Source organism: Pantherophis guttatus, chromosome 6, assembly GCF_059756535.1.
Source record: "Pantherophis guttatus breed Tessera chromosome 6, ASM5975653v1, whole genome shotgun sequence".
Classification (NCBI taxonomy): domain Eukaryota; kingdom Metazoa; phylum Chordata; class Lepidosauria; order Squamata; family Colubridae; genus Pantherophis; species Pantherophis guttatus.
The window spans coordinates 68,078,707-68,100,611 of NC_142068.1; the positions used below are offsets into that span (position 1 = coordinate 68,078,707).

General features: G+C 36.9%; 2 protein-coding genes across 8 annotated transcripts in view; one reads left to right on the top strand and one right to left on the bottom strand.

The window, feature by feature from the left end:
* The window catches only part of BLNK (B cell linker), a 111,752-nt gene extending 104,287 nt beyond the window's left edge, over nucleotides 1-7,465 (top strand). For 4 of the 6 annotated variants that reach the window (XM_034430472.3, XM_087871708.1, XM_034430470.3 and 1 more), the window contains 6 exons: nucleotides 2,286-2,364; nucleotides 3,854-3,885; nucleotides 4,156-4,217; nucleotides 4,595-4,678; nucleotides 5,631-5,786; nucleotides 6,802-7,465. In XM_034430472.3, the coding sequence (XP_034286363.1) occupies nucleotides 2,286-2,364; nucleotides 3,854-3,885; nucleotides 4,156-4,217; nucleotides 4,595-4,678; nucleotides 5,631-5,786; nucleotides 6,802-6,921 (533 nt within the window). In that variant the 3' untranslated portion in view covers nucleotides 6,922-7,465. The remainder of the gene's footprint in view (nucleotides 1-2,285; nucleotides 2,365-3,853; nucleotides 3,886-4,155; nucleotides 4,218-4,594; nucleotides 4,679-5,630; nucleotides 5,787-6,801) is intronic. The other 2 variants (XM_034430469.3, XM_034430471.3) reach the window with 1 other exon arrangement.
* Nucleotides 7,466-10,486: 3,021 nt separating this feature from the next.
* On the bottom strand, nucleotides 10,487-21,254 carry ZNF518A (zinc finger protein 518A). 2 transcript variants are annotated; one of them, XM_034430463.3, is made up of 4 exons: nucleotides 20,854-21,153; nucleotides 19,548-19,722; nucleotides 17,756-17,852; nucleotides 10,487-15,658 (listed from the first exon to the last, which is right to left on the bottom strand). In XM_034430463.3, exons 3-4 carry the CDS (start codon nucleotides 17,833-17,835, stop codon nucleotides 11,134-11,136), a joined length of 4,605 nt encoding a protein of 1,534 aa, XP_034286354.2. In that variant the 5' UTR covers nucleotides 17,836-17,852; nucleotides 19,548-19,722; nucleotides 20,854-21,153; the 3' UTR covers nucleotides 10,487-11,133. The 2 variants fall into 2 exon arrangements, with proteins under 2 accessions (XP_034286354.2, XP_034286353.2); XM_034430462.3 differs by lacking the exon at nucleotides 19,548-19,722 and having other exon boundaries at nucleotides 20,854-21,254.
* Between the last annotated feature and the right edge of the window lie 651 nt (nucleotides 21,255-21,905).

The following is a 21,905-nucleotide window of genomic DNA, read 5'->3' on the forward strand; positions in this document are numbered from 1 at the left end:
TTCCAATAAATAATAGGGACAAGCTGTGAGTTGAAAGACAGATATATTGAGAGTGCGGAGAGAGGTTGCAAGTACTGTATTGGCTAAAATAGCAAGACAAGTAGACTCACTGTCTTTCTACAGATAAATATTAATTCCAACTGTGTGGGCAAAGGACCGTATTTGTGGCCTCATTAGATGCATCTGATGAGCCTGTCAACCCTGAAGCGAGCCTGGCTAAGGCCATCTTGGAGGCTTCAGGGTTCCACAAGGAAGAAGAAGGGACAGGGAGGTGGGAAATAGATAGCTAGGATTTTATAGTCAAAACAAAAAGTTTTCATGTGAGAACCAAGGACATTCCAACAGGTGGCTGGGGAGAGGAGGAGTGGCGTAATCAAGCAACCAGCCAGCACCTCTATTGGACAGAGTCACTCTATGAGATCGAATGCTGGCTAGACAGACCTGGGCCTGATTCACAGGACTATCCTCATATTCTCAATTTAAGAACAAAGAAAACATTTTCCCACTAGGCCAGTAGTTATAATTTCCATCTGTTCCTCGATTTACACAATTCATCCCAAAATTTCTGTTGCTAAGCGAGACATTTGTTAAGTGAGTTTTGCCCCATTTTATGACCTTTCTTGCTGCAGTTGTCAAATGAATCACTGCAGTGGTTAAGTTAGTAATACGGTTGTTAAGTGAAACTGGATTCCCCTTTGACTTTGCTTGTCGGAAGGTTGCAAAAGGTGATCCCATGACCGCAGGACACTGCAACTGTCATAAATATGAGTCAGTTGCCAAGCGTCTGAAATTTGATCACATGACCATGGAGTTGCTGTAATGGTTGTAAGTGTGAAAAACAGTCATAAGTCACTTTTTTCCAGGGATGTTGTAACTTTGAATTAAATTAAATTCTGTATGATGTACAGAATTATATTAAATTAAATGATGTAAATTGAGGACCTGTATATTGCTGGAATTGTTGAATTCACCTTTACAGTATAGAAAAGGAGACTAGATTAATCAATAAACAATTAATTTAAGAGTAGGCTTATGTCTTTGACAAACTTCAGTTAGCCCCAGAGAGCACAGATTGTGGGATTTGGACCTGTTAATGTATTACGGTCCAATTTCTGGTGAACTACAGTGCTTGCGAAACACTAAAAGTCTGCTTAAATAAGATTACAATCTTTGTATTGTATATGCATGATTGTTTTCTAAAGATAACACATGTACATGTGTTCTGACAATTAATGAACAGATTGTAATGTATGGAACAGTTCAGATAAGCCTACTAAAATTGGTATACCAGTCTTTATTTCACAGACCAAGTGATATTATGAATGGATTCACCATAATCCAGCCAATTATGATTTATTCAGTTGGCTCTACTTAGATAGTATAATGACTAATTATAATGTATGGATCAGGTCACTATCTACCCATTGAGCAGAAATAAGTTGGGTTGGTTTTTTTTTTTTTTAGTAACTTGCCCTTGCTGTTTTAGCAATTATAGGAAAAATTTGCATAGTATTTTAATCCAGAGGTGTCTGCAGTTTACTTAAATTTGGCATAATAGCAATAGCACTTAGACTTAAATACTGCTTTACAGTGCTTTACAGCCCTCTCTAAGCAGTTTACAGAGCCAGCATCTTGTCCTCAACAATTTGGATCCTCATTTTAATAACCTTGGAAGGTTGAGTGAACTCTGAGCCTGGTGAGATTTGAACTGCTGGCAGTCATCAGAAGTAGCCTGCAGTACTGCACTCTAACCACTGCACCACCGTGGCTCATAATCTCTTTTAATCTTTTAATCTCTTTTCTAGCCCTGCTTTTTCAGGGGAATCCTATGATTAACGTACGTGTATTATTTATATAGCAAGATATTTAGTCAGTTAAGGATAGAATAGATCAGCAAGCAACCTTGTAGCCGTGATGGCGCAGTGGTTAGAGTGCAGTACTGCAGGCTACTTCTGCTGATCACCGGCTGCCAGCAGTTTGGCAGATCAGATCTCAGGCTCAAGGTTGACTCAGCTTCCATCCTTCCGAGGTCGGTAAAATGAGGACCCAGATTGTTGGGAGCAATATGCTGACTCTGTAAACTGCTTAGAGGGGCCTGTAAAGCACTATGAAGTGGAGTATAAGTCTAAGTGCTGATATACAAAGTGCTATTATATATCAGCCAATGCAAGATCAACATCTGAGCTTAGAATCATTGCTCTAGTACAAGTTGGAGTAGTTCCACCAAAGCTGGATTCATTTGTGAACCTAACTAATCAGACTTCTCTATCCTTTTTCAAACTCAGATAAACCTATACCTGCTGAACGCCGCCGGGGTTCCAGTCACGACATGCCTCTTCCACCCATCCCTTCCAGCATTCAAAAGTAAACATCTGTCATTTGCTTTTAAAACAGCTTTATTATTACAGATCCTGATCTGGTGGTTCTAACTGTAAAGTGGGAAGTCTCAAAAGAATGTAAATACAGTGTAGATTTTTGATCTGCAAGGTAGGAAATACCCAGAGTTCAGATTGATTCTTCAGCAGATCACTGAATGGATAAAGAAAGAAATTTTAGTCCATGTGTGTATAATAAAGTGAACTGGCTTGAATGGAATCCAGGATTAGTTATGAGGTACAAAAAGAACAGTTTGTTTGTTTAATTAATTAATTAAATGTATATGTTGCCTGATTCCCAGCTACACTGAACGATTGATAAAGAGGTGATGCAGTGGTATGTGACACTAACAAGCCTTCCATATTGCTTTTAGACAACATTAATGAGCAAGTTCAACTTTATAGGAAATGTATGGTTGCAATCAAAAATGGGACTTGGTTATGTAGGCTTTTATGCCTCATGTAGAGTATCACAATTTGTTTCTTCTATGAAATTATCATAGGAAGATGGAAATAACATCACAACCAAAGGTTCTGTTAGTCTTTAGTATCAACTATTGTTAAAGAGCGGAGCAGCTGGCTGTTTAGGGGAAGATTATCTTCTGCTCATCTTCAAATCCCTTTGGATAATTCACATTGGGGTCATCAACCAAGCAAAACGATTGTTTAAGCATGGATTACAAGCCAATGTAGGTTGGGGTTATACAACATACTAAAACTAGGAATAAAAACTGGAAAAAGACCTATGTTACTGCCTCTTCATATCTGACTCTAGGAGGCATCTCTGTTTCTTAGCCAAGGAGGCCAAACTTATCTCAGAGATGTTTATGTGGTCATGTGACCAACATGAGTATAAATCAAGGCTCACAGAAAGCTGTTTCCTTCCCACCGAAGCGGTACTTATTTATCTACTCACATTTGCTTGCTTTTGAACTGCTAGGTGGGGTAGGAGCTGGGGTGAGTAAAAAGAGCTCATCCCCGTCATGTGGCATTTGGGTCTTGAACCCGGGATATCAGTTTTCCAGCTGACAGGCTCAGTGCCTTTAACCACTGAGCCAAGGCATCCCCTTGGCATACAAATACGTATTTCTTATAATAGCACAAATACCATGTAAGTCAACAAAAAGCATAATTTCTTTAAGGAATCACTGAAATATAGCAAGCATGCCTGCACCAGATCTAAAGCATCTTTCCAATCACTTTGCTACTGAATGTACATTCCTAAATTAAATCAAACAAACAATCACATGTTGTTAAGAAATCTAACAAAAGATACATCTATTTGCAAGCTATGTGGACCCTAAATATATCTTTCTAAGAGTCAACAGGTAAGGAGATTTTTACAAATTGTCAGACTCTTAACAATAAATGTTAGATACTTTTTGCATTTTTTTCTTACATCACTGAATTCCGGGCAAATGCATTATGATATCTAATGCCATTCTTTGTTTCTTTAATCTCCAACCCCATTACCTCAGGCCATTACCTCAGAAGCCACCAATCTTGTCAAGTAAGTATTCTTAAATTTGATTTAATTTTGGTTTTCCAGTTAATTCATTTTGATCAGTGTAGAAACCTTGCTGGCAGTTGGAATTTTCCGTATTCAGTCCTTATCACTGATCTAGAAGGAAATAACCTATCTTCAGCAAACATATTCAATAGAAAAGAAATACAACTGAAGAGTAGAATGGCAATGTTGCAGCACTGACTCTTTCATTAGTAGTCTATATAGATAGACACTATATTCATGGTAGCCTACAAATAATATTCTCTTTCTTAGGATCTCCAGAACCTGCAAGCCACACTATACGCACTCGAAGTAATAGCCTTCAAGCAGAACAGGTATAAATGTGGTATAAGGTTTTTTTAAAATATGGGAGAGGGGACTAGATGTCACCAAATTTTGATCAAAGTTTAATGAGCTATCCTTTGGGTAATTCACAAGTTCTTCATAAATAATAAATGCTCATTTTAATATTTTTCTATCAAAAGAATGTTTATAAAAATCACATATTTACATTACAGATTTTGTGATTAAATCTATACAAAGGCTAATTTAATATTTACATATCTATACATCGTTCATAAATTATTCACATCCTGTGAAACTCTTCCTGATTAATATACAATTTATTATTATTTTTTTAATTTAAAAAAGAGCATAGGAAATCTTTGGTTTTAGGGATATATAGATAGGAATGCCCTTTTTTTTTTAACAGGATGCTGGTGTTCTTGGTCAAGCATGGTACATGGCTTCTAGTGATCGGAAAATAGCTGAGGAGGCATTATATAGATCAAACAAGGTAAAAAGTATTTCCTTGAAAGTCACAGCTTCTAACAATTCTTCAGAAGCATAGGAGAGAATCTGAAACAAGATTATCAAACAGGCAGAAAGATATGAATTCCATTTTCCTCATACTATATAATTTGAATAACGCTGAACCTTTATTTCTGAGTGTTAAAAAACAACTTTATGCAGTTCTTAATAATGACAAGGAGGCAAAAAAATCACTGAAATATTATTAGTATAAATGTGAGGGGACCAGCTAAGTTTACAGAAGAAGAAAATGGTAGACTAAAGGTGACTGGCTAAATTAAATAGAGAATGGGAATGCAATTAAATTGGTGGGCTGCTTAATAAAATATTTGGGACGACATATCCTTTAAGGAACAGGCAGATGTTCATTGTAAACTGGACTGTTTTAGTAATTATAAAGCTGGGGTCCACAGAAATTATCCTAGCATCCAGGCTGCTAGAACAGGTACGCTGTGGAATATTTCAAATTTGGACTGCTTACATACTTAATATTAGGTATTTCTTTAGACCCAAGGGCTCCATTAAAAAAATACTTGAAACAAAGGTCACTGTGAATCAAGAAAAATCCAATTTTGGGAACGTCTGCATTACTCTAAAAACCATTTCTTGATTTAAAGCTTTAATGTAAAGAATTGTTTCTTCTCCCAGGTAGAAATAAGCTTAGTAGCAGTAGAATCCCTGAAATCAATGCAGAAGGAATACAGTTCATATTCCTAGATAATCCTCTATGTACATCTAAAAAGATATATGGATCATTTGTGGACACAGGAGTAGGCCGTGAGATTGTAAAAGCCAAAAACTCCAGCCCAATGCTGGAGGGCTTTTCTTTTTCTTGATTAAGATGTCAGAAAGGGGGGGGGGAAATGATTCAGAAAATTGAAGTAACTCTATTTCTTCTCATTATTCCTTGAAATTCATATTTTTCACTTTTTTTTCAGGATGGGTCTTTCTTAGTAAGGAAGAGTTCTGGACAAGATTCAAAGCAACCATATACACTGGTTGTATTTTATAACAAAAGAGTATATAACATTCCAATCCGATTTATTGAATCTGAAAGACAATACGCTCTGGGTAGAGAAAAGACTGGTGAGGAGGTGGGTGATTTATTTTGGATTTTTATTCTAAATACATGCATGGAAAGTTGGTTTACACTGCTTAGAAATATGTTGATCATAAAAATGAACAGTAGCTTCTGGTGGCTCAGTGGCTAAGCCGCTGAGCTTGTCAATCAGAAAAATTGGCAGTTCGGCGGTTCGAATCCCTAGTACGCCGGTCTTCTGCGTGAGCAGGGGGTTGGACTAGATGACCTCCAAGGTCCCTTCCAACTCTGTAATTGTTCTTTACAGGTAGAGAGATTGTAGTTCAAGCGAGTCTTAACTAAAATGTGAATACAGTGTACCATTCTCTTTAACTATGAATCTCTGTTTTCTTTATTAAAGATTTCTCACTAGGAGCTTTTAGCGGTAGATATTCTTAAAGGGAGCAGAATTTAATCAGCACCAGACTACCTATACCAAGGGTGTCAAACTCGATCGCGTCAGGGTTTTGTTTTTTGTTTTTTAAATTTGATTTATATGCCGCCCTTCTCCGGAGACTCAGGGCAGCTTACAATGCGTTAAGCAATTTACCTGAAACAGTACTATATGGGTTATATTGCCTTAACACCTACATGTCCCATTATTTCACAAGAGAGCAGAAAATCCTACATGTCTCATTATTTAGAATTTGTTGTCAATTATGTTAAAGAGATGTACTTAAGTTACTTTAGGGTGCTGACATTAAAACTATTTAACCATTCCATTTTAATGGTAATGACAAAATAAAACCATATTTAGTACTAGGATTTTGTCTAAAAAAAAATGAGGCCAGCCTTGAGAGAAGTACTACTTGCAGTTTAGCTTACTCTACTCCTACTTTCCATTGGGAACAATTCACATACAAAAGTGCTAGAAAGTATTGAAATTAGAAGATGTAAATGCTGACTTCCCAAACAGAATTGTTTTGTTTAAAGCTACCAGAGTGGAAAAGAGCATTTAAATTTAAATTATGATTGTTGACCCATTCAGCAGGATTTGTGTCGAATAAACTATTTTTGTTTTTCCAATCCAGCACTTTGACAGTGTGGCAGAAATAATAGAGAATCATCAGCGGACTTCTCTCGTTCTCATTGACAGTCAAAACAATACAAAAGACTCCACCAGGCTAAAATATATTGCTAGAGTTTTGTAACTGCACCAAGGAGCATCATGGAGTATCTTCTAGCCCTTATTTTCCAAGGATTTGAGCATCTGAACAAACATGCACAACTATTGCTAGAAGAATTTTCTTCACACTTTCCAGCAAGCACCAGGCTGTGACAAAGCTAGTGGATTAATTTGTGAAGTGCTGCTCCAGTCAGAAAGTGTCCAAAGCCTTTTTATATATAAAAGACATTACAAGGCAAAAAAAAATCTCAGTGGCAGACAAGCTATATTTAAAATTATACCTGCTAGCGTTTAATTGTCCTGCTAAACTTTGTATTTTTTAAAGCTAGGGTGTCTGTATTCCATGCAACCAGCTAAAAGCAGGATTTTTATTCCTCTGACAGCCATCTAAAATAACCAGAATGTTTATTTAGTGTAATGGACTGGTATGTGTTTTACCTGTATTTGTTGAAGCTATTGTCCAATTTTGATTTAAGTGTACATATATGAAAATAATTATGTATAATTTATCAAAATGCAGTCATGATGTTAAGAATTTATAATTCTTGCACAGTAAATACTTAACTATTTCTCAGCTGTTGCATGCTTCTGCAAAATGTTTCAGGACTGTTAAATACTCCGGCCACATGAACGTATCAAACAAGTATTCAATGTTTCTTGGGGGAGGGGGGAGGGGGGGCAAGATTATTTTTTTCCACTAGAAGACTCATTATGCACATTTGTGATTTGCATCCAGCAAGATGTTATTTTTGAAGCTTTTCAAAACAAGAAATGGGAACCTGAATTTTATGACTCCTGGGAAATTTAAACTGGACAGTTAAGCTATAAAACTTAGGTGCATGTATCAGCTTGGTTTCCCATTAATTTTAATAAGGGTACTTGCTGCATTCCAAATTCTACCATTTGTTTAGAACTGCAACAGATTAACTGGTTTAGTATCTCAGTCAAATAATACTAACTAGTTTAGTATCTCAGTCAAATAATAGTCTTCAATTTTTATGACTGCAATTGGGACCAGAAATTTCAGTCAATAATTGAATGTGATCGTTAAGCGAGTTATTACATGACTAGACCTGATCTTATGACCCTAGCCTTTAAGTACATCAGTCATTAAGAAAACCTGACTACCCCAATTTACTTAGCTTGTCTGGAAGCCACCTGGGAAGGTTGCAATCACAATCATGTGATCACAGGATGATGTAACTAATGCAAATCAATGGCCAAGTGCCCAAATTACAATCACATGACCATGGGAGATGGTGCAAAGTTTATAACTTCAAGGATGCTCATAAATAACTTTTTCCAAGGCCATCATAACTTCAAACTGTAGTTAAACAATTGTAAGTTGAGGACTACTTGCATTGAATACTTATTTAATAACAGTACTAGTACTGGGCATACTACGTGTAAACATTAAGATAGAATTTTACATTTTTGTTCCCAAATAAGCAATGTTTTACTGTTCACTCGTGGGAAATCTACATCCAGTTTCACTTAAGTTTTCATTATGTTTTACAATTTTTTTTCTTTCCAAATAATACATTACAAAATGTTGCATTGGGATTCTGATTTAATTAGAACACAGTAAAATGATAAATAAACCCAATTTCTTTTTAAAGATGGCGAAGATGGGTGTCCCTCCAATTAGTTTGATATGCTTCAATAATTTAGTGGTAAATTTAGCGGTAAAAGGAAACCAGGCAGCCATAGAACATAGTGACTGGACATTATGAAAGCTGACACCAGCCAGAGGACAGAACAACTCAAAGTAGCACAAGATCAGAAGAGGTGGAGAGACCTGGCCCATACAATTGCCAAGAGCTGGACGTGATTGAAAGGATATCATCATTTCAACAATATCACCCATTTAACTTTATGTCTGATTTTTGTCACAGGTTTGCAGCTAACATCCAAATATATTTAAATTAGCCATACATATTTATCCAGCACTCATTTGTCACCTTGTTTAAAGAATTAGTAAAGAAATGGGTTTGTTTCCAGTCTCAGTACACATTTTTAGAGATTATTCCAGCTGAACACAACATAATCTTAAAAAAGAATGCTACTTAATTGCACCAACACTTGGAAGAATCTATTTTACCCAAAATGTTAAGAAAAAAATAAAATTTATTTTTGTGCCATATAGCAGGATTAAAAATATCAGTATTACAAGAAAATGAGGGGCAAAATTACTCTGATCTTACATACTCAAGCAGTATGACATGCAGTACTGTAGCAAAGGCTAGGCCCCGCATAAGTACTTAAGCCATGTTAGAAGCATACATATGTGCATGTTTACATGCTTGGCAGCAGTCTGAAAATTTAATTTTGCAAACAAGTTGAAACTTGATCTAAATACATGGTTGAACCTTCTGTCTTAATGTTTTCTTTTTATAAATAGAGAATATAAGTGAAATGTCTAGATATGCAGGTGTTTAATTATCTTGATACAATTGCTCCTATTTAAAATAGTATTTAAGTTGTTTAGTACCAGGAAAGTCAGCTCAAGTAACAAAACAACCAAGACTTTTTACCAGCAAGTTAATTCCTTGACATTAATAAACACCTGTGCTTTATTTAATGTTTAAATTATTCAATACAATTATAGAGTAATATATCTATATAACAAATTTATTAACAAGAAATATGTGCAGGGAAAATTTTAAGAGGTAATCCTGAATTGTAATTCATTTCAAAACACATCACTTTAATATCAAATTATTCACTTTCTTAAGAGGGGTTAATATATTATTTCTATCAACATACAGGTTAACAGTACCCAGCACCTGTTTGGACCTGACTTAAATCTCAAGTTAGTAGAAAATTTTAAGAAATATCTATTCCCTTATCCATCATTTTACATGAGAAAGAAGGAACCATCTACATTATTGTTCAGTGTATTCTTCTCACTTGAAAACTGTGTGTATATAATACAAAGTTGAAAACTTTTAATTTGGCAGGTCTGCACTACAGCAGATATTTTTTGTTATTCCTTAGTGAGAGAAAGATTATGTTTCTAGGTAAAAGTACCTAAACAGACCAGAATTATGCAATGGCATCCCCCACCCCACAAAAATGTTTGCCATCTGTAGGCCTTCCAAAAGCCAGTAGATTATGTAGAGGTAAAGGGTCAAGAGAAACCTAAGATGATTTATGAAATCATCTATGTATACTTTCAGTACAAAGGGGAAAAAACTGCCTGACAAAATCTTCAATCAACCTGAGACAAATATTTTGTCTAAATAATAAACTATGGTCCAAGCAAGAGATTTTTCAATGAAATTCAAATACTCTTTAACAGAAGTTTGCGAAACATCAATGTTTCATATCCTAACTGAAGGTGTTCTGTTAAAAGGAACTCTTTCCAAAATATAACAACAGAGAAAATCACATTCTGCTTTCTAGCATGACCATGATCACAATTATAAGACTGTCTTTTACATGTATTTGGTTGCTAAATTATGAAATCAGATTCTTAATAAAATTTAATACCAATATTGTAGGGATGACAAATTTGTTCACTTGGAATTCAGCAGTACTGTTATACAAACAGGGAATACATTTTTTTCAACAGTTATCTTCATCAGGCATAAACACAGTAATAAGTTTATTGATTTGTATGAAAAAATACTTCACTAAGAAAGTAGACAAACTGCACAGAAATAGTACAAGTGTCATGTGCATAGCAATATAGCTTAAAGCATTCACATATGGCTTTGTTTTAAAAGAAACTGTTAGGAAACCTGGTCCTATATAGACCTATGGTTATACAGTTGACAGAAAGTAAACTGCTTCACATCTTTTAGGCACTTGCTAACAACAGTGATCAATCCCTGGAAAAAAAAATCTTCAAAAGATCAAGGAAAAATACGGCAATAGCTGTGGATAGCTGAAAACCCTTTTAGTAGTGCATGCACAGAGCTGGAAAATACAATTCCTGTGCAAGATTTTGTAGCAAATAACCAAAGTATAAAAATATGTACACGCTTTCATGTTTAAATATATACAAGACAGAAAAGCCCTGAATTTCATTCTCCAATTACAAATATATGCCATGATAGTAGTAACAAACACAAATTAAACTGCAATAGCAACTACTTAATTAAAATTTATACAGATCCATTTTAGGTGCTAACATGAAACTTGATTTAAAAAACATAATCTGAATGTGTTCCTGGATGCTATCAACCAAAATAATTTGCAGTCAGAGGAACATGATTTTGTATTCTTTAATAAGTTATTCTAATGAATTCCAGTCTCTAGTGGCTTCCATTAGATGGCGCTGTCCATGCCCTACCCAATTGTCCTGATTGTCAAATATCCTCCCACAAAACCAGCAGCTAAATTTAGTTTTCAGCGTATTATCAGAGGTAGTTTTCACAATCTGATAATTATTTTTGCTAGTCTTCTTCAGTGTTAATTTTAAAACAAATCTTTCTTTTACAGGACTTACAGGTTTTAGCATTTTGTGTTTTCTTTGAGTCAGTTCATTAGTAATTAAGTACAAACTGTTGCTATATGCTGGCTCCAAAAGAGCATCTATTGTTCTCTTCGATAAAGCGACCTTTAGAACATGTCCTTTAAACTTTGCAATAGTTTTCATAACATTTACAACTTCAGGAACATCGGCATCAGGGTGGTTTAGTACAACGACAGGCTGATTTCTCCGAGGGCATTTGACAAGTTGCTTAGAATGAAAAGGAAGTAAATTTAAAATCCTTATAGTATCTTTTGATGCTCTTGGTCTATAAGGGGTTTGAAACAAGGATTCAAATTCATTCACGTCTACTTGATTTTTTTCTTTGCACTTTCGATGCAATGTTTTCTTTCTAGGAGGTCCCTGAAAGTCATCGTTAGCTTTCCGTTTCAAGTTCTTATTCTTCTGTGAAACTGTAGCATTAGAAGCTTTAGCATCATTTTGCTTTGAATGACGCTTAACCTTTGACATTTGTGTTGACATATTCTGGGTTGCTCTTTGATTTTCAAACCCGCTTCCTTTGTTAGTAGTTTCTTTTTGAGTTAAATCAGATGGGATCTTTTGTGACCACGTCTTTCCAACTCTAGAGGAATGTACTAGTTCTACAGAGGAGCAAGAATCTTTTGATTTCTCACTTGCTGAACAAGCATTTGCTGGCATCAATCTACCTGATAAGGATAAGGCATTGCTAGAAGGTTGAGCTGTATTTTTCTGATTTAGTGCAGGACTATTGCAACACTTCATATTTTTCAATTGCAAAGGTGAGAAAATGTTGCTAACTGGTTGGCATTTGTCTGCAGCAGGAAAAGTCTTAATTTTCAAAAAAAGTTTTTGTTGCATTGCTCCATGTTTCTTTGGTTCGGAACTTTGACTATAAGTAGGACTTTGAAAAATATTATGGTTTTGTACAAGAGATTTGTTCGATGACATACACTTAAGAAAAACTGCTTGTCTGCCATTGGGCAAAAGTGCATACACAGGTTGTTCCTGTCCAACCTCTGGCTGTTTTACTGACTTTGCACAAGCTGCCTTACTGCCTTGAAATCCAGCAAGTATTTTCATGGAAGAAAGTCTGCTCTCTGGATTTGTAATGTGATCATTTTGTGGAATGGCAATGGACGAAGCATCACTACAAGTATTAATACTAGAATTTCTTATACTTCTAGAATCATTTGTTTGTAGGTCCTTGTCTGAGGAGACTGCCTTCATAGATGCAATTTTCTCTAAAACCTGAGAATTATTTTCAGTGGCATTTGTAACTGTTCCAAGGGACCCCCTACCAAATGTCAAAATCATTCCAGGTCCTTTATTTAAAAGCAAAGATGCAGTTCTGGTTGCCTGAGCATCTGATGAACTCACTTTTGGAGAAGGCCTTCCTGAAATAACTTGTAATCCTTGCTTGTGAGCAAGCTGCAAAGGTACAAAAAATCTTGATGGAGTTGACTGTAGTACTGTTTTTTTCCGTTCAGGAAAAAATGGACAAATTTTACTAGGGCCGTGGATATTATAGCGCACCTTGTCTTTCGCCAATTGTTGTGTTATGATTGAATCTGTCTGAGTCTTAAGCAGCGCACCAACACTGGTTTTCCCTGGCACTGAATTTATTGCTTCTGTTTTAAGAGGCAAAGGGATTTGTCCTCCATTCAGGTATACACTTTCATTTGTTGCCGTGTTGTTCGTATTTAGTTCTCTCTTAAATTTATCAGGGGAACCAGTTAAATTGCAACAAGATGATGAATCATTACGTGTAAATGTCCTACAATTTGTATATTTGTTTGAAAAAGATCTGTCATAATTAGTTTTAACATAGTTATTTGACTGAGCGATGGTTGGTCTTTTTAAGACATCTTGTAATGACTGGTTTATTTCAGGTGACAAATAGGTGGATGCCTGCTTACTTTGAAGGGAAAAAACTGATGTTATTTTGGGCATAAGAGATGAACGTACAGAATTAGAATCATTTTCTTGCTTGGATTTTTCAGATACATGTTCCAACACTTGATTTACCTTAGAATTCAAATACAATTGTCCATCATAGTTTTCTAACCAACACTGTTTGTCAATACTGTGAGTGGGTGGGCTGGCTGAAAATACTTGAGCATTGTTACCATTTACAAAACCATAAAGAGGCAGCAGTGGTTTTTTGTCTAAATTTAATTCTGTTACCGATTGTGAAAAACAAGGCATAGATTCATTCGTAGACTTGCTTTGCAGAGGATACATTTTGTTGGAAGTAAATTCTTTTGATTTTTCCAAAATGCCTATTTTAGAATAATTATGGAAAGGCAATGGTGCCTGACTGGAAAAATCTGGCGATGAACAATAGAGATTATGGTGTTTATTATTGTTGTTTACTTCACCATTTGCTACTCTGAATTCTGGAGGAAAAGGTTTTTTCATGGGATCATAATGAAGCATGCGTGAACCAGAAGGGGATAAAACCTGGGAATGGTCTTGAGGTATACAATTTTTCCATGAAACTGGACTTCTAGTCTTGACCATCAAATCACAAGGAAATGAAGATGCTTCAGATTTCACCGGCAAACGGGTTGCACACTTTCCTACCATTACAATAGATGGTGCAATGTTCTGTGATGCACTGCAGCATAATGTATTCTTAACTTCTTGCTTTATTTTTCCTGGAAACTGGTTAGATGATGAAGATGTTGACAAGTGAACAGAATTATTCCTAGGCATCTGATTATTAATTTCATGAGATCTAGCAACTAAAGGTAAATTACAGTTCTCAGCTGTCTCTTCTTGGCATTCAACTGCACCATCTTTAATCGCATCAAATTTATTTCCTCCTGGCAAATTCTGTTTTTCTGTAGGTAGCAATTTTATTACTATATGTTGTTTTCCATCCACCGTTTTGAATCCCAAAAATTTAGCACTGTAGTTTGCAGGAACAGATATTTTATTATTTTTAACCACCAACACTGTAGGACCATGAACTGCTTTTTTCATCAATCCTCTTGTGGAACCTAGTCCACCTTCTGCTCTGTTGTACTGAACTGCGGGAGATGATTTTGTTCCACTATAAACAAGCTTTTCATTTAAAAGAATGTCATGTAGTTCTTTTACAGACTGACCTACTTCTTCAGATTTAGGCAGACTCTCTTTCAAGACTTTGAAAACATGTCCATCCTCTTCTTCAGTTCTACAGCCATCAGTGGTAATTTTTTTACGTCTCCACAACGCTTTCCTTGATGCACCAGTTTTGTACCTTTTCAAGATAAGTTTTAGTCCTGCTGAATTCTTCACCCTTTTTTCTTTATCATCTGTATTCATTTTATCTTTTGCATAGAGATGGTCTTTGTGTAAGGTAATAATATGTTTTAAAAGATAGTTTTTCCGTGATGCCATGTAGTTGCAATACTGACAACTGAAAGGAAACATGCCAGTGTGTGAAACAACATGCTTTTGAAACTCTTCTTCTGAAAAGCTTACATGATGGCATTTCTCACAATTATACTGCATTTCATTATGCCTATGTATATGTTGAACAAAGGTGCCTACATCTTGAGTTGAAAATCTACATCTTTCACAGTGAAAATTACCATTTACACAATGTTGAGATGTGAAATGTTTTGTTAAGTCCAATAGAGTATATCGGTGATCATCATTACAGATTTCACATTTTACTAAGGTGCTACGATGCGTTCGGCGATGTTGGTTGAATGACTGAAAGTCATTAGCTGAAAAATTACACATTTCACAGGGGTACGATGGCAATTCTCCCTGGTGCAACAACTGAAAATGCTTCTGTAGATCATTTGGGCTATATCTGATGTTGTTTTGGCATTTTGTACAACTGAAATTCAGTATTTTTGCTGTTTTCAAGCCTTCCTCATAATGTAATCCTGATTTGTTATGTGGAATATAAATCTCAGAATAATTTACACTGTTCCCATTCACATCCATTTGAATGAAAGATGCTTTTTCTTTACAGTGAAATAATTTCATATATTTGTCGATTTCATGTTTAAAAATTATTTCATTTGGTATGTTTACCCTGGGCAATTCTATTTTCACCTTTTTTAGGCCATAGGCAACAATATCTGAAATTGTAGGTTCAAATGTAGACTTTTCAACAGTAATATCAGATGTAGAAACACACAGTCTATCTGACTCATCATCTTGTAACAAGTTGGTCTTCTGAATGCAAAAAAATTGTTCTTGCTCAGATGGCATTTTTTGTAATGTACTATTATTGCAATCTTCTTTTAAAAGACTCTGAGCTGAATTATCACCAGAGTTCCACAATTTTCTTAACTTGGCATATCTGAAATAAAAATATCAAGTTAATTTGTAAAACTTCAAAAGGAAAGCAGATGCCCAGAGTCCCATTTTAAACAGCATATAGTACTGGAAGTACAGTACAATACAGGTGCCAAAAGGATATGGCTATAAAACTTGTTTCTTTTTTTTAAAAAAATGCCAGACTTGTGTTATTAATATGTTCCAAATTCTCTGGCTTCATTCTTTATTGCTATATTTCAGGACACCAAAAATAATTTTACTGATGATCTACTTGGTCATCATCCTACACTCGCTGAGTCATTCATTGATTCTTTTTTAGATTACTGTTCTTCATGCTTATCAGCTATTTTCATTGTATATCTTCTTTTAATAAATTACATCAAAAAGTCATTGTCCAATCACTACTCTCATACTTTCCAAACTAGTTCGAGTCTGACAATATCTTTTTCATCTAATGTCCTGACCTTTTCCCTTTAACTTAATTTTAATTTTTTTAAAAAAAACCTAAAATCAAATAACTGATTAACCAGATAATCACAATGTCACTTTATTTCATAATGTAATGTAACAAATACACGATATGGTTTGTTACATTGTTCGAAGATACAGAAAAGTAATCCGTATTTTGTTCCCCTACTGTTCTGGCTTCCATCCTCTAACTTTCATTCACTGACTTCACTACCTTTACCAAATTTTTTGCTTCTTAAAACCATTATTTAATGGTCAATAATAAGACAATTACAGACATTTCTCAGGGCTGTGTGCTATCTCCATTACTCTTCTCTCTATACCAATGACTTCATCTCTAAGGATCTTTCTGTTAAAGTACTAAAGTTTTCAGATGATACAACTATCATTGGTCTCATTCATGATGGTCAGGAGTCGGCATATAGGCAGGCAGTTGAACAACTGGCCCTATGCAGCCAGAACAATCTGGAGCCAAACATGCTTAAAACTTTAGAGATGATAGTGGATTTTAGGATGAACCCTCCTATACCACCACCTCTTACTAAATTTGATAGCACAGTATCAATAGTAGAGTCCTTCAAGTTTTGGGGTTCTATAATCTCCCAGGATTTGAAATAGACACCTAACATTAGAACCATCATTAAAAAAGCACAACAAAGAATTTTCTTCCTAAGTCAACTCAGAAGTTCAGACTGCTGAAGGAGGAGTTTACATTTCTACTTCTATAATTATCTGGTTTGGTACAGCAACTAAACAGGACAGGTAAAGATTCCAAATGATAGTTAGCACTGCAGAAAAAACAACTGCAAACAGCCTGCCTTCCATAGAAGACCTGTAGATTGTGTGGGTCAGAAGGAGGGCTGAGAAAATAGCTACAGACCCCTCACATCCTGGACAAATAAACTATTCTATTCCTATTCTATTCCTCTCTTGCTCTCTTGCCATTCATTATGTCTAGTGTTGCTTTTCATCAATGCTGCCAAATTCAAGAACTGCTTTCTCAAAACTTGTATTGTGGAAATCTTAGAACAGAAGTGTACATATATTATCTTTAGTTATTTTAATAACTTCCTCTATCACATTCAAAAACACAATTTAGTAGCAACTATTGGAGCCTCTAGGAGCCTCATGTACCCTTAGAGCCTCAGATCTTCTTTAGTTTTAGTCTGTAAATAATTTGTGGCAGGAGCTATTAAATATCACCTTTTTTAATGTGGTAAATAACAATAATGCCAGTAGGTCTAGTAAATTAATAAAAATATTTATGAACTGAAAAGGTAGCATATGCTACAGCTTTATTGCCTAGTATTGTCACCTACTATGAGCAGGCACACAAGTTATGATTTATAAGTCAGAATTCATATATAAAAAATTAAAACATAACACTTAAAAGCTAGGGGTGGTCAATCTGTGGTCCACGAGCCACATGTGGCCCTGGACAGTTAGTAATGCAGGCCCACAAGATTTTAAATTTTTAACATGATGATGTGATTTCTATATATAATCTATATGTTTTACATGTGGCCAAAGACAATTCCTCTTTACTCAATGTGGCCCACTGAAGCCAGAAGGTTGGACATCCAACGTTTTAAGCTAAATTTCTCAAATCCCATTTTAACCTTTTAAAGTGTAACCAAGTTATAAAACTTACTCTTTAAGAAAAACTATGATGCCATTTCCAATAGCTTGCTCAAGGTGAATTTGGAAATCAAGATTCAAAAGACGTTGCATTCAATGTACAACACATCCTAAAATAAAGAAAACATTATTTTTAAGACACAAAAGTACCAAAAGCTAGAATTTCAGTCATTGATATTTCAGATGTGCCTCTCCTCAATAAATTGGAATAAATTCTGATATCAATGATAAAAGTTATCATTCTCTATAGTGAAAAAAACAGATACAATAATGCTGAAAATAGTTACGCTAACTAGTCTTTTTAGTGCTGAATAAAATAGTTACATTAATTAGTCTTTTTGGTCTGCATATGACTAACAATATTGATTCTTTAAAAAGTCAAAACTTTTAGTACAATTAACATTTTATTTAAAATCAGAATATTTTAAATGGTGCATTTAGGTACATAACAAGGTGTGTCACAATGAACACATGTGTCAGAATGAACAACAAAAAATATTATCTGAACCAAAGAATTAACTGCAAAGACTGGATCACCCTGCAAGAATAACTTTTAAAGTATCCTTTAAAACAATTTTCAAAAATAGAATGATCTTGACATCCTTTTAGAAAGTAGAATCTAAATGCTAATTAATAGAAAGAAAATATTTAATTTTGCAAGAAAAACCCAAGACTTCAATGTTATATGTAACATTGTGAAAAAGAAGTGCTCAAGACAACAATGGCAACAATGAATTATCAGTGTGAAATATCCTGTATTTTGATACTATTCAAAATTCAGCAAGGAGAAACAGTTTACAACTTTGAAACATAGCAAAATATTATTTGTGCCATCTACATCTTCCCTATAATGAGTTTACTTATAATAATGCCATTTTGGATGTTTTTATTATTATTTTAAACAACAGCCTATGTATTAGGGTAAGCCTATAACACTAGCTTGAAATGGCAGAGTTACAGTATAATACAAGTAATCTATAAAACTTACATCTTATAAATTATCAAGACTGAACATCTGGAACCTCAGTTATTTAATAAAATGGCCCAATGCCATCAGAAATAATCATCACTCTATTTTGCTATAAAAGCATTAAATCAATCATAAGCATCACTTCATTGGTCTATTTATTCAATGATGTCTTTCAAGATGCACTACTATACATCATTCTACCCTGTAATGATGTAGTCATTAACATCATCCTGCTTGCTTTTGAAATGACGCTAGTAGCCATTACTATTTCTGAGCAACAAATAATTATGGAGTTTGTGTAAAAAACTAATCCAAACAAAATAAGACAATATTAGTGTCTTTTCAATATTTTTGACTTGTTTTTTTTAAACAAACAATTAAGGGCAATGCTGAAAAGCTCCAATATAAATTGAAGATCCTTTGATTCAGAAAACACATGCTATTTATTTATTACATTTATACTACTCTGCAAACCCAGTGGTTTTACAGGAACATATAAATCACTGAAACAAAAGTCTGGTATTCAGTCTCAAGCCATCTACCATTGTAAGTTTACATGGTGAAGACAAAAAAGCAATTAACGAAGGCTTGGATAATGTATTTCAAATTTAATTTTCTAGCTAAATTAAACTTCTAGTGAAAATTCATCATCAAATAGCTTTTATTTGCTTCTTTCATCCCTAGCAATCCTCAGTGATCAGGAATCCAGGAACATTCATCCAACAGCTTCATACCAGCACCATTGATTTTTTAAATTTTCCTTCTCGTCAGAAGAACAGCATTATTCCTTTTGACAGAGGGTCAACAATAATCACCACCATAATGCAAAACTCACCAGGTGGCAAAGTTTTAAAGGATTTTTTGGGAGGTCTTTTCAATTTTCCTGTGGTTTTGTCACCTGCACATTCCCCCTCTCCATCTCTTTGCTTTCTCTCACTGCTGATTACTGGACAAAAGCAGATGCCTATTTGTCCTTGCTCATTTTTCTCTCCACACCTCTTTCTTTGTTCCTTAGGTGAGTGAGAATAAGAAGACGACATTATTCTGCAATAAAGTACAATCCTACACCAAGGGATACACTTCTAATTAGACATCAGTAAGACTGCCTCTACATCTTGTTCCTTTCACTAGCCTGAAAGATGGAGGAGAGAAATGATGGGTGTATGTATTTAATAGAAAAGTTTGCTTTTACTTGCCAGTGAATAGCGCTTCTATTTCTGAATGGCTAATTGCAAGAACAGTGATCAAGTTAGTTCCAACTTGGTCCTTTTAGAATTGGGAAAAGGGGCATTTTAAATTTTAAAAAATTTAAGGTGCATCCCTGCACCTTAAAAGTGCCATATTGTACATAGTCAACCACTTCACCTGCTGGGGAGGTTCCTTTTGAACTACTGTGAAACAAGTGTATGAATGTGTCTTGCAATTGAAGTGTTTAGTTCCCACTCAAGATACTTTAAAAGTAGAGGTGGGGGTCAAAGATGTAGCAGGTAAAGCGCACCTTTCAGGATAATGGGGTGATCACAAGGACGCCAAGCAAAACCCTACCCCAAGTTGCTACAAAGATGTCCGGATGATACCCATGTGAAGAAAGGAGGGCATTTCAAAGCATTTCCATGCCACACGCCAAGAGGCAGGTGAGCCTAGGCATGAGTTGGATGCCCACATCTCTCTCTCTCTTTCTCTCTCTGGAGGACAACCTAGTCCAGGGGTTTCGCCCTCCAACTGAGGGGTGGCCGCCCTCGCGCACACTAAAGTTCATCGGCCGTTGTTGATGCCGGGTCTTCCGCGCGGCCATGGCTGTCACAGAGCCCCGCCGCCTTCCTAAAACTCCCACCACGCGCCGCCAAAGCCCTTCCCGAGCCGTCCCCGCTTCCCGGGGTGAGAAACGGGGGCGCGCCACCAACTTTCCCAACGGCGGCCGCGGGAGGGGATGGCGGAGCGTTGGGGACTATTTGATGCCTCAGCCCACAGCGAGAGGGCGGGTACCGGGGTCGCCCGTCTTTGCGAAGAGCCCCTTCTCTCGCTCCAACCGGCGGCGGCGGCGGCGGGTGGTTGGGTGGACCCCTCCCCGTGGGGGCGCCCAGGGACACCCGCCACCCCCGCGCCCGCCAACCGCTCCGCTCGCTGGGCGCCTCGATTACCTCGCCCGTCTCCATACTCCGACGAGTCACTATTGGCGGCCATTACACTTTCCATCCGGGCACTGCGGGAATTGCCGAGCTCAGCAATGGAGGGAAGGGGTGGGGTGAGAGCGGCGGAGGGATCTGCGCCGCGCATGGCACGGAAGGAACCGAGGCTCCGACAAGTGTGCAGGGCCGCGGCCTGCCGCCCTTTCGCCTTTCTCTCTTTTTTTTTTTCCTCCGTGGTGTAGCGGCGGCCGCGGCGGGGCCTTCTGCTGTTTTCCCGCGTCGGGAAAGCGGCTTGGAGGGGTGGGGAATGGTGTCGCGCGGCCGCTGCGCGGAGAGTTTCTACGAAAGTCAAGAAGGCAGTTGGCGCGAATTGCCTTCCCCACCGAGTCCCTCCTCCCTCTCCCCTCCCCCCAGCTGGTGTTGGTTTGCGCGAGGGAGAGCGGGCGCGCCAAACTCCGGGGATGGCCGGAGCACAATGCACGGTGTAACACAAGCACAAAAGTACCTTTCGCCCTGACAAGCCTTCCCCTCTCGGGGAAACGGCCTGAGGCTCTCTACGTCCCCTAGGAGGCCGACACACAAAAGACAAGACCCTCCAAGAGGAAGCAAATAAGGCGCCCTTCGCCTTGTCTTTCCCCTCCATCAAGGAGCAACGCCATCTTTCCTTTGGCTCAGCAACCCGTGGCCATTGTCTCAAAGCTGCTCTTTCCTGAGCGCCGGCCGTATAGACTGGTCCTTCCTTCTTCCTGCGAAGAGCAGCGTCGTCTTTTCGTGCGAAGAAAGTAGGCCCTGTTGGGCTCTTCCAAAGCCCCGTCTCCTCTGATCGGGAGACAGGTCAAATCTACAAGCTTTTTCCTTGCTGGGAAATTTCATAGTCCGCAGCCTTTTTTTTTTTTTACCTGCAAAGCAAAGGAGGGAAGAAAATGGCCGGGGCCTCCTTTTATGAGTCGGTGTCTTTAGTCTTGGGGAGAGGAAGGAGGGCTTGAAACAATGGCAGAATGCATCGCAGGTAGAGCGCTTTTGTTTCAAAGCTGGTTACAAAGCGCGGGGGGTGGGGATTCAAA

Bases quoted from the DNA above. Each gene is read 5' to 3' on its own strand.
- ZNF518A (XM_034430462.3), bottom strand. From the start codon at position 17,835: ATGCAACGTCTTTTGAATCTTGATTTCCAAATTCACCTTGAGCAAGCT. The intron at 15,659-17,755 runs GTAAGTTTTATA...TTTTTATTTCAG, and splicing joins ATCATAGTTTTTCTTAAAGA to ATATGCCAAGTTAAGAAAAT.